Here is a 15,444-nt window from a genome sequence, read left to right on the forward strand (position 1 = left end):
AAAACAGTCGTTCATGCATTAATATGTTGGGCTAGTTGGATTTCTGACAAAATATACATATTTTTAGCGCAAACAAGACAGGAAAAAGCGCCCGTGTGTGTCTTCCTTTGCTTATGTGTCCTGTTCTGTTTGTGCAAAAATTATGTATACTTTGTCGTTCTTGCACAATGTCCTTGCCGTCCTTTAATAAATCTGAAGTTTCCTGGTACTCACCAACCACTTCCCCCTTTGCATTGCTCCCAAGGCTTTCTTTAATTCCTCTTTTATTGCCGATGGAAAGTACCAATCTTCCAACCAGTGGCTTCATCATTAGCATACCGATTACATAGGATATTGTGGGGATCTGTATAGAATTTTTTGGTTTCTTTAGCTCCCTTGTCCATGAGGGTAATGACATTGCCCTCCTTGTGTTTCAGCGCATACATCAGAATTTTGCCAATAGACCGCATTTAGGCTGCCCCCTTCCTAAGAACCTGCTCGATACTCTTTGTATTATACTCCCTAATGTCATTTATTCACGATTAATGAAAAATTCACAGTTACACCAGCTCTATCCAATCTATGAGACTAGAGGATTTAATTCTTACATTGTCGTTTCTCAATAAGGTATTCCGTCTCCTGAGAGAGCTTCCCAATATCTTGTCAAGCTACCCAACCCTCTTCAATCGCAGTTTCTCTAATGATATTTGTCGCACTATCACTCATAACGTGAACACTAAGGCCGTCGCCCTCCATTAAAGCGGAATATCTGTTCACCATAGAATCCTGAATTCATCTACATTCTCTCGCCACTAGCTCGTTGATGGGCTTCTTCCTCAATTGTTTCTTGCGTACCATATTCATATCTAGTGTAGTACGAGACTTCACTCCTTATTGATTTTTTATTGATTCACCAAATGCTGCAGGCCCTTACAACAGGCCTTAGCAGTGGGGGCAAAAACAACACAATATTACGCAATGTGAATACATCGCAATGACGACACGAAACATAGGTTAATTGCAATGAGACATGCAAAATATTAATATGAGAAAATTTACTCAATGCAATGTCTGTGAGTAAAGAGTAATCAATCTCTCAATAAAGTGAATGCCCATAATCACATCATAAGGCGGCTTGTTCGATTCCTAAACTGCGAATAGAAAAAAAGAGTTCTTAAAGGGGTTTATTTTCGCGTGAAAGGAAGTTGGACATTGGGTATAACGATGTTTTTAGGCAAATAGTAATGGTCTAAGATAAGGTTGAGGACTCAAAGCTTCCTGTTTTCAAGTAAAGTTATAAATTTTCTTCCCTGAATTTTCCTCTGTTTGCTGTGGTGGGGTGGCATGTTCTTGCATTAAAACACAGTGACAGTCTGTAATGTGATACCTGGAAAAAAAGAAGCGTGCGCCTTTCCGTTAGATAGACTCCAGTGCCTCAATATTCTGCCTGGTGTAAAGGTCCCTGGACCGTACAAGCATTCTGTAGTTTGGGCCTCATGAGGCTGGACCATGCTAAATATTTTACTGTCACTACATTTCACCTAGCCCCTGACCGTACAAGCATTCTGAAGTTTGGGTCTCATAAGGTTGCAGCATGCTAAATGTTTTATAGTCACTATATTTCACCCAGCCGAGCACCTCCACATTCTGAATTTTGCCAGGATGAGCGCACAGTACATTTGTTAGGTTGGGGCAACCTAAAAAGATTGAAAAATAATAAGCCCCTCCAGTACGGTATGAAGCCAACTTAGTAGTACAGTGATCTGTAGCATGCATTTGTTATGAACTTTCAAAACCATTTCTTAGGCCCTTAAATTTCTCAGCTGTGTCCAGGATCAGCCGCGTCTATTAGGTGTAAACCATGAGGGCAGACTTTGTGCAAAATGGGCCACGGAATTACTGGCATGCATTAAAAAATGCATTAAACTTTAAGCACAAGCCTTCCAACGTGTGCTGATAACAGCAAGCATATCGCTGCCAAAGCTCCAAAGGTGCAAGTGCAACTACGGAGACATGTTCACGGCATACCTCCTTCAGGTCACCACCCTTCTGCATGGAGATGATGCGCAAGTGATCCTCTTCGTTGACCCACACCAGGAACGTCTTGGCGTTGTTGTGGAAAATGCCTCGACCGGTGGGCCAGAAGCGGCACGCGTTAGCCGCCTGCAGGAAGCGGTCGCCCTCCTTGAACAGGAAGTGGTCGTCGATGAGCTGTTGCTGCACCTCCTTGCTCATGCCTGTCAGCGGGTAGTAGGTGCCCTGGTGCTCCCCGTCCAGAGAATTCAACACCGAAACAACCTTGTTTTCCATCTCCCTGTACTGGGCCTCGGTCAGGCACGGATTGAACGGATAGCCCTGCGAAGAGGCAAAGGCAAGGCCCAAAACGGTGCAATGACTTCTGACATCATAGTGTCACTCAGCCATGGCTGCTCTAAGCAGCGTTAATAAACAATGCTTTTTCATAAAGGGTGAGTCGCTAGGACGATTGTGGTCTTCTACAGCAAAATCTGTAATGATTTAACTCAAGCCGAAGACAAATCCGGGGGCAGCACAGCAGCCGCGAAATGCACCAGCGTCACAAACGAAAAGCAGTCTTGCCGGCGGTAGCAATAGTGAAGAAAAAATCACTTTTAATGCGAAAGCGTTAAGGGTCCCGTGTCACAGAAAAGGAGGCGTCAACGTTGTTGGGTCTGAAGTAATAGGGATGGAAAACTCCCAGATATGCAACCTAAGTGGCAGGTGGGCTATAAGTGGGCCACCGAAGCGTGGCCTTGTGGTAAAGCATCCGTCTCGCATTCGGGGGACGCTGTGCTTGATGACCTGAGCCGCTTGATACCCACCGTTTTTCGGATGGGTACAAGATTTCCCCCGGCCTGGTGCTCGGCGCTTCTGGGGTGAGATGTTTGGGATAAGGGTATTGGACCAAACCGTGGCAGGTGGGTGACCAAGGTCGTGACCTTGTGACGTCATCACAACCTTCCCACCGTGACAGGTGGCAGTTAAATTAATCATTCGTTGCGGAGGCTGCTCAGAAAAAGAAACCTGGCTCTCACAAACATGCCGTGGTGGCTTTGTGGTTAGCGCCCTTGGCTACTGAGCCGGAGTCGCCGGGTTAGAACACGGACGCGGCGGCCACGTTTAGATGGAGGCCAAACGCAAAAGGTGCCCGTGTGCTGTCCGATGTCAGTGCACGTTAAAGATCCCCACGTGGTCGAACTTTTTCCGGAGCCCTCTATTAAGTCACGTATTTCTCATCTCACATCCTCCTTCCTTCTTTTTCTTACTTCATGATTAATATATCCAGCGAGAGGTGAGACAGCTTCTGTGCAATTTCCTTTCCTCAGAAACCACTATCTGGGTCTCACAAGCCCCACCGGACGTAGTACGTGCCATCACAGCGCCGCTGCTCATCGCCTTACGGCTTCGCCAGAAGTGCTATGAGGATTTCTAGAGATATATGAACGTAGGCAATGACCAATTCCGCATATATATAACCGGATACCGCTGTCGTGTCATAATCAACCCACCGCAGTGGCTCAGTGGTTAGAGCGCTTGGCTACTGATCCGGAGTACACGGGTGTGAACCCGACCGCGGCGGCCGCGTTTCGATGGGTGCACGTTAAGGCAGCCATGTGTTGTGTGATGTCAGTGCACATTAAAGATCCCCAGGAGGTCGAAATTACTCCGTAGCTCTCCACTACGGCACCTCTTCTTTTCTTCTTCTCCCAGTCCCTCCTTTGCACCTTTATCCAGATACTGCACTATTTCCTTTCCTCAAAAACCAATTTTCAGCCTAAGGTGGAGTTTAAGTGAGTATAATTTTCCTCCCTAAACCCAATAAGCACATGAATGCCCAAAATCTCCGCCCATCTCGCTGACTTTGTGCCCAGGCAAACTCACCCATCTCACGCACCACATGAAATCCCACGAGCTGTATCCAATAGCACGGTAGGATTCTAGACCCAGTGGAGGGTCTAGACCACTTCTAGATCAGGATCTGTGAACAGCGTCCTGTGCACGGCATACAAGGCTGCCTTTGGACTTCCTAGGCGATTAGCGAAGGAAGTCCTAGGGCAGCATTGTATGCAGTGCGTATGACACTGTTCGCATATTCCTCATCTAGAAGTGTCCTAGACCCTCCGCTGGGTTTGGGGACCGAATAGGCACATAACTGGTTTACGTTTCTGGTGTACGTAACCAAGCCATGAGAGAAAAACACGAACGCTAGCTGGAAGCAAGCTTTTAGTCGGTGTTCGTGTTTCTCTTTCGTGGCACGGTTGATATGTCGACTTTTTCTACGGTCCAACTGCAAGCACGCCACCCTTTCGCTCGACTCGCAACCACTGTACACCAGACGATTCGTCTCATATGCCGCATTGCCAACCACCACCATGTTACGCACGAACACGACCTTCGCTGCCTGGTCCAGGCATTTGTTCTAAGCCACTTCATCTATTTTCTTCTGTATCTCTTCCTTTCTTGTACCGAGGAGGACAAAGTCAACAGCTTCATTCTCCAGGCGCATAGATCGGCCCTGTCCCTCCCCACATCTACCCTATACGGCTCGGCTACTGTCCATGGGCGTCCACAACTCCCTTACGGAGCTGACGGAGGCGCACCCCACGATCCAGCACTCCGTCTCCGCCGCACCAGCCCGGGTCGCACACTTCTCTCCACCCTTAAGCTCTCCCCTCTATACACCTTTCCCATCTCACTGCCCATCCCTTACCACGTCCCCTCTCTCCTAGCCGTTATTTCCTTCCCTAAGTCCCTAAGGATATGCAGTCTGAACAACACCCCTCCCGCAGAGCAGCGTGAGCATCCGCGCTGTGGCGTATGTACGGACGGCGACCTGCCGTGGCTTATGGGGATGCCGCTACCCAGCCCACACCCTTGCAGTCAACGATAACTCTCTCCGACCAATTCTCACTGCCTTAGTCTATAGATACTTCGACCTCTGTAGAGGCCGAGGAGGCAGCTATTGTCCTTGCCATCACGCAAACCTCCGCGGAATACATTTTCAGTGACTCCAAGCCTGCGATCTACAACTACGCGGTTGAACGGGTGGCACCCCGGGCATCGGCATCTTACATTCCGATACCGATCGCTCTCGCCCCATCAAAATCATCTGGGTGCTTTTCACGTGGCCCATGCCGGCAACGAGGCGGCTAATTCCATCGTTCGCGATTCGACTGACCCAGAAAGCCCGCCCCCGCCGGGAATGGATACGCGCCACGCGCTCCTCACGTACCATGATATTACTTTCCACTTCCGCCTCTCCCGTCTCACTTTTCTGCCTCCGCACAAATCCCTTTCCCAGCACCACCAATGCTTATAGCGCCACCTTGAGACTCACACCTTCCTTACTCCCGCACGCCTTGCCCTCCTCCACCCCGGAACGTACTAACCGGCCTGCCGCTTATGTGACAGCCCAAAGGCCGAATACGCGCATACCCTATTCTCCTGGTCAGCACACTTGCTCCCTGCCTCTTGGCACCTAACCAGTCCGCAGCAGAGGGCGGCTGCATTCTTCAGCACCAAGATGGATCTCTAACTTCGGCTGGTGACCTGTGCAGAGGACGTCGTAACTAGGCACGGCATGAATGCCATAACCGGCAGCCTGAAGGCATCTTACATTCCGATACCGGTAGTCCCCTGACAGTCAAAGTGCCCCCTGAATTTTTTTCAATAAAATATTTTCACCACCACCGGCGAAGGGAGCCATTCATGCGTCTTTCTTTTCCTCAAATCCAGCCTAGTGTCTAGACTGCAAATAAAGCATGACTGGTAATCTTAGTCGCGATCTAAACACCCTCTTGGTTTTCAGGAAAGGAAAAACGCATTCCTGGATTATTCACACAAGGACCTAGACAAAGGAGGTCAAACTTAAATAACAAACATAATCTTCCCGAGAGGGCTCCTAAGCCCAGGACCCCTCTGGCCTTCCACTCCAGCATAGCTCGGTCAATCAACTTGCGCTGTTCACCACCTCGTGTGACCAGAATGGTGGTCTCTCAGGAGGTTAGGGTTGGTGTCGGATCACTCCCCACCCCAACATAATCCCAACGTACCCCAACGTACCCAGCGCACACAATGTACGTGTGGCGGTAATCCTCCAAACATGCACCCAGACCATCACAAAGGTCACAGGAAAGCACGCAGAAAGCACCGTACAGAACTATACAACGCAAGGCAGTCCATCCTATATATCAGCGACCAGACCGCACCCACAATTCCCGGGCATCCGCACAGCCGCTTACCTGCACAAAGGCAATACCAGAGGATCAGCAACGCTCTGAACCACGAACACCACAGAGGCACAAATCCTGGACATATCTCTCGATAGAACACCCTGCACCCTGCTCACAGACGACACGACCATCTGTCGAAACTCCCCAGCAGTATACAAACTCTTCAGTAAAGGCACCGTTCCTTCACCTTTAGCCTACATATTATCTCTGCTACCAGCACCACAGCAACAAATCACCATTACATGGAGCCCTGGGCATGAGGGCGCCCGCAGAGATGAGCACGTTCATGCGTCTGCCCGCGAACTTGGCGACCAGGCGCCGGTGTATGGGCTCTCAAGTCTCCATACACACACTCACACTCAAAGCGAGCCCCTTGACTACCGCACTGTCATAAGCACTACAGGCAAAGCCGCGTGATATACCCTCCTTCCCACTCCAAACTGGACCACTTGCAGACCATACATTACAAGGCAAATTCATTCTCATCCCCTCAGCTCGCTCACCTGATCCATCCCACCTATTTCCCATCATACTGTACCACCAGCGGAGCCAGCCACCCCACACTCTATCACTACATCTGTGCATGCCCCCATCCCACCTGTGTACCTAGACAAAGAGCCATTGCAGGACGCGAAAAATTTTAATGGAGGTTTATCCGGACCTATACTCTTATATAACGGCATGTAACTATAGGAAGAACTGTCCCTGGTGCGAAGGCATGCATCCCTTACTAGATCATTTTACGTGGGAATGTGAGGGAAAGCCGGATACTAGAAAATGCATATGAACTTCTCGAGAGTAGTGCGATTCCCTGCTGACCAGTTCTGACCTCAAACAACGGGTTAACGTGATCGAAGCGGTCGGAAAGGTTACACGAGACAGTGGAGTCCTGGGCTAAGGAGCGTACCCTGCTCTGCCATGAATACCTTGGAGATTTCCAGCAGGCGTTTTCAATCAATCGGACTTCGATCCCACAGAGTTTCACGGTGTGTGCCGTGACTGGGGAAGGAAGGATAATAAATGTGGCAGTGGTCAAACGGCCTCAGTCATAGAAGCCGAGGAGGTCGCCGTGGCGCTTCCCATTACGGATTCGTTAGCACACACTGCCTCAAGTAACTCTAAAAGTGGCGTCACAAACTTCTGGAAAAGCACGATGGGCAAGACAGATACCCGCATCCTGTGCGACTGCGCCCCAGAACACATAGTGAAATTAGTATAGGCCCCCGCCAATTCAGGGAATCCAGGTAATGAGGAGGCATATTTGAACAGCGCAATAAAACAACGGGTGGTTGTGGTGTCCTTTCTTCGTTGTGTCCCGTTGTTTTATTCCGCTGTTCAAATATGAATCAATACCAACTCGCCCAGTTCGCAGCTTTAATGAGGAGGCAAAACGTATAGCCCGAGGTTTGACGAGCCGGTAGATAAGCCGGTTTTTTGAGCCAGGCGCAGATGACATGCCACGATATAACCAAATACTATCAAAAAATGCGGCGGGTATACCCACCTCCACACTCAGCCCTCAGCAAAACTCAGGCTACAATCATAAGCGGATCCAAACCCGATACATTCCTTATCCTTAATCACAAATGGGCAACATGGGCCCGCATGTCAACATTGCGATTCGCAGGAGTTGGCAAGCACAATATATTGTTCTTTGTGAATTTCAGGGTAAGCCCACACCCCGTACGCTCCTCCCAGCTTCCTGCGAGGAAATCTCGAACCAACAGCTGCTGAAGCAGGAACGGTTAAAACAGGAAGCTCTCGTTAGCAGTGACTTGGAGGTCACCACTCTATGGGGGTCGCACTGAGGCCCAGCCGCCTACGGTCAACAAGTTCTTGACAATAAATGTTGTTTCTCTCTTTCCCTCTCACTAGCAACGTGGTCCAAACTGAGAATAAGGCTGGATTGGGAAGAAAACTGTCTAATTTGCTTCAAGCAAGCGGGCCCTGGACTGTGCCAGCAAGCATAGAAAGGGGCAGTCCATAGTGCAGAGCAACGCTCTCTGTGGATCAGTCATCGGTCACTGGTCGTGCGAAGCGCTTCCTAGTCCCGTCCTGCACTCCACCCCCAAAAATAATGTTTCAGAGCGAGAGCTCTACTCCTGAGGGTACAACTTCCGATTTCGATGTAAATGAGACAATGGCCTTCAATGCCTCACAAGGTCAAATCGAACTTAACTGCGTGGTGGTATGGCGCAAGCCATGGTAATATGACCACGTGATCATATGACTAGCCATTGGATACCTGACCTTCACCTTGATCCTTGTTGTTGACTTTTACATTTATTTGAGACAGTGAGCGCCACATCGACAATGACCAATGCTTCACAATGTAAAACTGAACTTAACTGCGTAATGGTATGGCTCAAGTTTTGGCAGTATGACCACGTGATCATACTACTATAACTACCGTACTACCATACCATAGTACGACCACGTGACCACTGTTGGGTACCTGACCTTGACCCTTGACCTTGACATTTGATTTCAGACAGTGGAGACCATGTTTAACAGAGCTTTCGCACGTATAACTAGGTTCAAGTCACGTTGAACCCCAGCCATTTTTTAAAGGAAACGCAATGGCGCAATAATCGTCTCACATTTCGGTGGACACCCGAAACGCGCATTAAGGGAAAGAAGGAAGGGGGCAGTTAAAGAAGAAAGGGCTTCGCAATAATTTCGACCACCTGGGGATATTTAACGTGCACTGACATCGCACAGCACATTGGCGCCTTGCAGCCGCCAACGTCGGGTTTGAACCCGGGAGCTCCGGGTCAGTAGCCGAGTGCCCTAAACTACGTGTACTTCACCCTGCCATAATGAATCAAAGTCCTACACATTTCTTCTATGTAGAGACCCGGTCCCGGCCCGCCACTTCAAGCACGGGCACAGGCCTGAGCTGGCGAAAGAGCACATTCTCCAGCCCGGCCCGGCGGGGCACGGGCTTTCTGACCAGCCCAAGAGCTGCAGTCGGTCTATGTCTTCTCAGTGACCGTCCTATCCACGTCGGCCAAAGAGTGGACGCACTCCAGGAGGGCTCGAAGGCCGCTGTTAGAGTCATGTATTCTCCACGCGGTCTGTCTAAAAGTACAACAATTTATCTTGCTTTTTCGAATAGGTGTTTCTTGGTTGGGCCGGTTAGCACTAGATAACATGTTGAGGGTGTGCAGGAAGATAGGGTTTTCCAGGACGCAGGCTTGCTTTCCGACCCTTGTTGCTTTTGTGTACTCAATATTAGCATACTGGGCTACGTTTCACTGCTCATTAGTGATTGGGTGAAACGAAGTGGACTGCACTTGCGCAAACAGAATTTCATTGCTAGAGTTAGATCGCTAGGATTACATTCTAACCACACTCAGTGAACACATTCACTGTGAAATAAGATACCAATCAACTATTAGGGTGCACCTTGATGTCTCAGCTGTAATAAAAAAGAGAATGACAAAGCCTTTCCACAATGCTTGCGGCCTTGAACAAGATTTTTTGCCCGCATTGTTAATTGGTTAGGTGTTAGGGGGTTTAACGCCCCAAAGCTACTCAGGCTATGAGTGACACCGTGGTGTGTTCACATAGCTTCAAGAAAGACGAAACATCAGCGCCAATAATACGTTGCTCGTGCTCACGTCTTGCAGCAATATAGCCCCTAAACAAGTAATTTCCAGTTTGCTATCTTGTACTTTGCGCGAATTCATTGCCCTTCCTGCACCCGTATTACGTAGCCATGCTCGCTCATGTGTGCCAGCCAACTTCTAGTCTTATCCTGGGAACAACACGGTGAAGTGCGCTCATCACGTACATACGGCACGCCTGCCCAGTGACTAACCTCGAGTGACCGTCCGCAGCGCGTCCTGGTGGATATGACGTACTGCCCCTCGGGATCGACGTTGACGAGCGTGTTCATGTCTCCGAAGTCCGTGGGCGGATGCCTGTCCGTGGGCTTGAAGCCCTTGTGGTACTCCTCGATGACTGGGTTGAAGAGCTCGGCGAACACGGTGTAGGCCTCGGCGTCGGGCGCATAGATACCTATTCCGCTGTCTAGGTTTTCGATGCCTGCATCAGTTGCAGAAAGGCATTAGGCATGAACAGTAGGGCTGTTAATAGAGGATGACAGATAAGTATGTTTTGACTCTGAACAGATGGTTTTGTTCTCTAAATATAATGGAGAAACGCCACTACCGTTATCAGATGCAGATGCGAAGCTATGGTCAATGCTTATGAGATCATGAAGCGGACACCCCGATCCTTGCCGCCAGCATGCAGTCTGTCAAGAGGGGCCGACGGTTGTGGCAGTTTCGCAAGACCAGCTTCGTTTAGTACGCGACCAAAACAAGGTACCACGGAAATATTACATAAATTTATGATTTCTGTAGCGCATCATCTGACCTTTCACACCAATAGAGTGATTTTTTTTTACTCCGCACTTATCAGGCCGCACATAACTAGAGTCAGGCCGGAAAAGCATGAACAATGCCCGTGAACTAAAGAAATCATTTTACCTGTGTACTTTCAGCTGCAGTATGCAACTGACCTCACTCATGTTCCTGGATTAACGGTGTACCGAAGTGCATATTCATAAACATCATAAACAGGTTGTAAAAGAATACTCGCTAAAAAGTAGAGAAGAGCGGCTTAGCCGTGTTCGCGTTTTTTTGCGGCCTGACTGTATAGTCACAGAACAAATTTGTTTGTCCATTACCACATTCACTGCGTTGTGGCCCACCGGTGGGTCACGCAACGCAATCAAGCCGTAGTGGCGCAAACAACGAGGCGTTTCTTGCAGTGCGGCGACAATATGCTTCCACAAATGCATGAAAATTCGTTTCCAGTATCATATCAGAGATGGCGGTAAAGATATAAAGCGCGCCTGTATTGACATTGGCGCTTGCAAATGCGTCTGATGATAAAGCTGACGGCTATAAGGAAACGGCGCAGAACATGTTCCAGCTACCCACTCCAGCCTTTTTTTGTTCGGGCGCTCTCCACATGCGCAACGTACTTTTGAAAAGCGCTCGCAACAAGTGCAAGAGCTTAGCTGAAGAATTAGTATGCCCTATTCGCAATAACTTGGTTCACTCCCAGTGCCAAGCCTCGTGGTCCTCATCCTTGTGCTTTGCATTTTTACGAGCATTCAAAAATTGTGATGGACTGTGAAAAATTCGACGAAGGTACAGAAAACCAGAAGAAAAGACTCTGCGGTGGAAGCGGAGCCGCCGGGACACATGGCAGCCCAAATACGTTGCCATCCACTTCGTGCGGCAAAACTTCTGCTCCAGCGAACGTTGAGTGTTCAAGCAGCGACGATGACAGCCTCGAAAAGTTATTGTAAAGTTCTTATGAACTGTGGGATGGTGATTCAAGCGTTTGTGGTGAAGCGGTGTCTGAGGATTCGGAAAATGGTGATGTTCTGGCTGCATTACTTGCCGAAAGCTGGAATGCGATAACGACTTGAGTTAGAACGATGTCGTATTCGAGCCCTCCTGTGCTAATCAGCCTCCCGACTAGCAACGATGCTCTCAGCTTGTTTTTTCTTTATTTGACTGATGACATTTGGGACATGATGGTTCATAGGAGGAACAGGTATGGGAAGCAGTACATAGACTTGAACGTCCTACAAGAGAAATCGCGCGTGAAGAAATGGACTAAGACAAACGTGCAAGAAATGAAAGTTTTCGTTAGTGTACTGATCTGCATGGGTCTAGTAAGGCTTCCTAATCTGCAGCACTACAGTGCAAGAAGCGATCTGTACGGCGTAAACTGCATTCGCCAGAACATGGCCCGCGACCAGTTTCTGCTGCTACTAAGGTTCTGGCATTTTGCAGATAACGAGGAACCAAGCGCACAGCAGGATCGTCTCTATCGTATTCGACCCTTGATAGAAAAAAAAATGAATCGCAATTTCTGTTCAGTATTGGAGCCAGGCAAAGATATTGTCATTGACGAAACGATGATTCCGTGGCGTGGGCGCCTCGCCTTTAGGCAATACATCCCTGGTAAAGCCCACAAGTATGGAGTCAAGCGATACAAGGCCTGCACGAAGGAGGGCTATACATTGAAAGTGCAAATATATGCCGGAAAATCTGGCGCCACAGTGGGCATGGGGCATGCCAAAGAAGTAGTAAATTTGATGGCTGGCTTCACCGGCTGTGGTCGCACACTTTTTGTCGCCAACTTCTACGCGAGCATGCCGCTTGTGTCCCGCCTGTTGAAAGATGATACATTTTAGGTGGCACTCTCCGATCAAACCGAAAGGTGCTTCCGAAAGATGTTACACAAGCTGCAGCAAAAAAAAGGGGAAGTCGTTGGTCTTGAATCCCACAACGGCGTAAAGGTGCTGAAGTGGTTGGATAAACGGCCCGCTCTCATGATGACAACGTTTGCTGAGCATGACGCCAGCCTTGTTTATACCGAAAAAAAAAACGAGAAAGGGTGAGCCGATCATGAAACCGCGCACAGTCTTCGACTACAACGTGGCGAATAAGGGCGTAGACTACAGTGACCAAATGACGTCCTACTACTCTTGCCTACGGAAAGGGGTCAAGTGGTATAGGAAAGCTGCGGTGGAGCTCATCGTTGGAACTGCAGTTGTGAGCGCATGGGTTGTCCGTTCAATGGTGGACGGTAAAACGTCGCCAATCATCGAATTCCGCGAGGAGTTGGCACGCGCACTCTTCGCCACAGCTCAGATGGAGACCGAAAGGACACCCGGAAAAAAGCGCGCCCTTACGCTGGAAAAGGCCGATGGACCTGCACGGTCTTTTCAAAGGAGATGTACTGGATGCTACGCATCGCTGAGAGTTCGCAGAAGTCCAGATCAGACAAGGGTAATGGCGAAGAAAGTTGTTACATTTTGCGCAAATTGCGCGGGAAGGCCATTTATGTGCTTGCCATGTTTCAATCTTCTGCAAGAGTAGAACTCATGAACATAGACTACGTTTTAGACATGGTGAGCTGGAGGCAAGTCAGACGTTTAGTTGCAAATGCTGTGATTTGAACTATTTTTTTTTTTGGTCTTCGGAAAATTATTCTGGAAGTACTTCAATAAAATGTCGAGTTTGAGGTCTTGTTCTTGAGTCTTCGTGCTTTGTGGATGCTGAAACGCAGGGTCACGTGGCGTTGCTCCACAAAGTGGGGCTGGTCGGTTGGTAGTAAACGTAGCAGGCAACGGCTTCAAAACGCAAACTATTTATTGTGGAAACTTGTGCATGCCCAGGAAAGGAAAGAAGAATCGAGGGTGCGAGAGCAACAAGCGCCTCTGGCACTTATTCGCACCAGAACGACCGAATCTCTTGGCCCGCTCTAGTTACGTTACATCAAGCAGAAATTTTGTAGACAGAAAGGACGCCGTTTTCCAAGGACATCCTTGAGAACGCGCTTCAGTGGCGTACACTTGGGATGAAGCGAGCAGAGTCGCGGTAATAAATAAATTCTCCAGATGTCGTATGCTACAAGGATCCATTATCCATTTTGTTTTTATGATCCATTTGGTACTTTATGTCAGGTCATTATTGTTTGATGACGTAGCCGTGCCGTTCAAACGTCCGTGGGAAGCGGCCTGACTATCGGCTCATTGGCGACAGGACCTCACTATTGGATGCACCTTTCAGCCAATTTAGAACCACAGCGCGGAACGAATGGCGAAGGCTGTCGTAAACGCGGGTGTCTGCTGCTTTTCATTTCTGTTATTGGTCGACTGCTGCTTTCGTCTGATGATTCCGTCAGGCTTACGTCAGGCGAAATGGAGCGGAAAAGGGACAGTGGATTCTTATAAAATGCGGCCCCAGGGGAAGCAACTTCCTGGAAATGCACGGGCCAAGTGAATCACGTGATGATTTTCTGCGCTAGCATACATGATTGAATTAGCCCGCGCAAGCTGCGACCGAAAATGCCAGTAGAGCAACCTTTCAGCAGGCTGAAAAAACAGCCCCAGAAGTGTGCCCCACTGGTGTGTCACGCCGCACCCGCAAAAGCGTCGGGTGACCCACCGGTGGGCCACGACCAACAGAGATCAAAGCTATGATAAGGGGCTACGCAGTGAACACGTTAAACTTTCTTAATACTTTATATGTATCGGGCATTATAGAGGTGCACGTAAAGTCTATGGTGGGCGAAAAGGTACACACGAGAAGTATTGTTCCCTTTCTCCGACTTGCCGCCGGGTCTGCACACATTTGGATAGCATGACCTGCGGTAACATAACCGCGAGGCAAACACAGACGCACCTCCTTTCGAAACCTCCGGTTTCATGGTGCCAGGCCCAACCTCAGTGCAGTAGCCAACGCCTGTATCGCTGAGAAGCGAATTTGTCCGGCTTCCAACCGTATATAGTTTGTTTTGGAGGAAAAGAAATGTCGCCGTGTCTGTCTCATATATCGTTGGACACCTGAACCGCGCCGTAAGGGAAGGGATTAGTGATGGAGGGAGAGAAGAAAGGGAGAAAGAGTTGCCGTAGTGGAGGATAGCCGTAAGTTTTAAGGTATGATTTCCAATGAAGGCGCTATATCTTCATACCGGGCTAGAAGCTGGTGGTTCCTTTTTAGATGTTAGCATTTCAGTACTGTTCATGTCATTCTCAATTGCGGTGCTGGAAACATGCTGCATGTGTGCATTGTTGCGCTATCTTCCAAAAAATGCACGTCGAGCAACCACATGTGCAAGCTGTTTCACTTAAATATATCCAGGCTTCATAAAACAACCAACGCCTCCACTATTATCAAGGACAGTGAGCCTATCCTCTCTACAATGGGACCAGCGTAAACGCTTCGTTCACCACTCGTCCCTGATGATTAGTGCTCGCACGTGCCCCGGTGGGAGCCCCTCAATCCGTCACTCCCGCAGTCGGTCAGTAGGCTTTAACCGCTGCGCTTCCTACGCCTTCCACGACGCGCTCGAATATATCGCGGAACCAAAGCCCTGATCAGCGGTCTGATTATTCACTGCGTGATCCAGTTTTCAATCGGAGCTCGTTTTAGGATGTTAACGGGAAGCAGGAGCGCATAGTCAGGCGACAATCTGAACTCAACTGTAAGATACTGTTCAACCAGAATAATTCAGCCAAAAAGTTCCCATGCGGCGGTTCTTGCGCTGCTCTTGGGCTTGGGCGTCGAGTCCAGACACGGCCAAGCGGGCGTCCGGATGCGTATCTCTTTGCTTACGATACCGCCGAACATTTTGTAAACTCACCTTAGAACGGTGTTCGTCTTTACTACGAATTTTT

The 15,444-nt window shown here is 49.0% G+C and overlaps 1 protein-coding gene across 1 annotated transcript in view; it reads right to left on the minus strand.

The window, feature by feature from the left end:
* Positions 1-15,444, minus strand: part of LOC144127982 (arginine kinase-like) — a 40,014-nt gene that overhangs the window by 12,565 nt on the left and 12,005 nt on the right. Inside the window, exons 2-3 of the mRNA XM_077661012.1 lie at positions 10,054-10,280; positions 2,008-2,334 (exon numbers count right to left, since the gene is read on the minus strand). Coding sequence (XP_077517138.1) covers positions 2,008-2,334; positions 10,054-10,280 — 554 coding nt within the window. The remainder of the gene's footprint in view (positions 1-2,007; positions 2,335-10,053; positions 10,281-15,444) is intronic.

The sequence above is a fragment of the Amblyomma americanum genome, chromosome 4 (genome assembly GCF_052857255.1).
Source record: "Amblyomma americanum isolate KBUSLIRL-KWMA chromosome 4, ASM5285725v1, whole genome shotgun sequence".
In the NCBI taxonomy this organism is placed as follows: domain Eukaryota; kingdom Metazoa; phylum Arthropoda; class Arachnida; order Ixodida; family Ixodidae; genus Amblyomma; species Amblyomma americanum.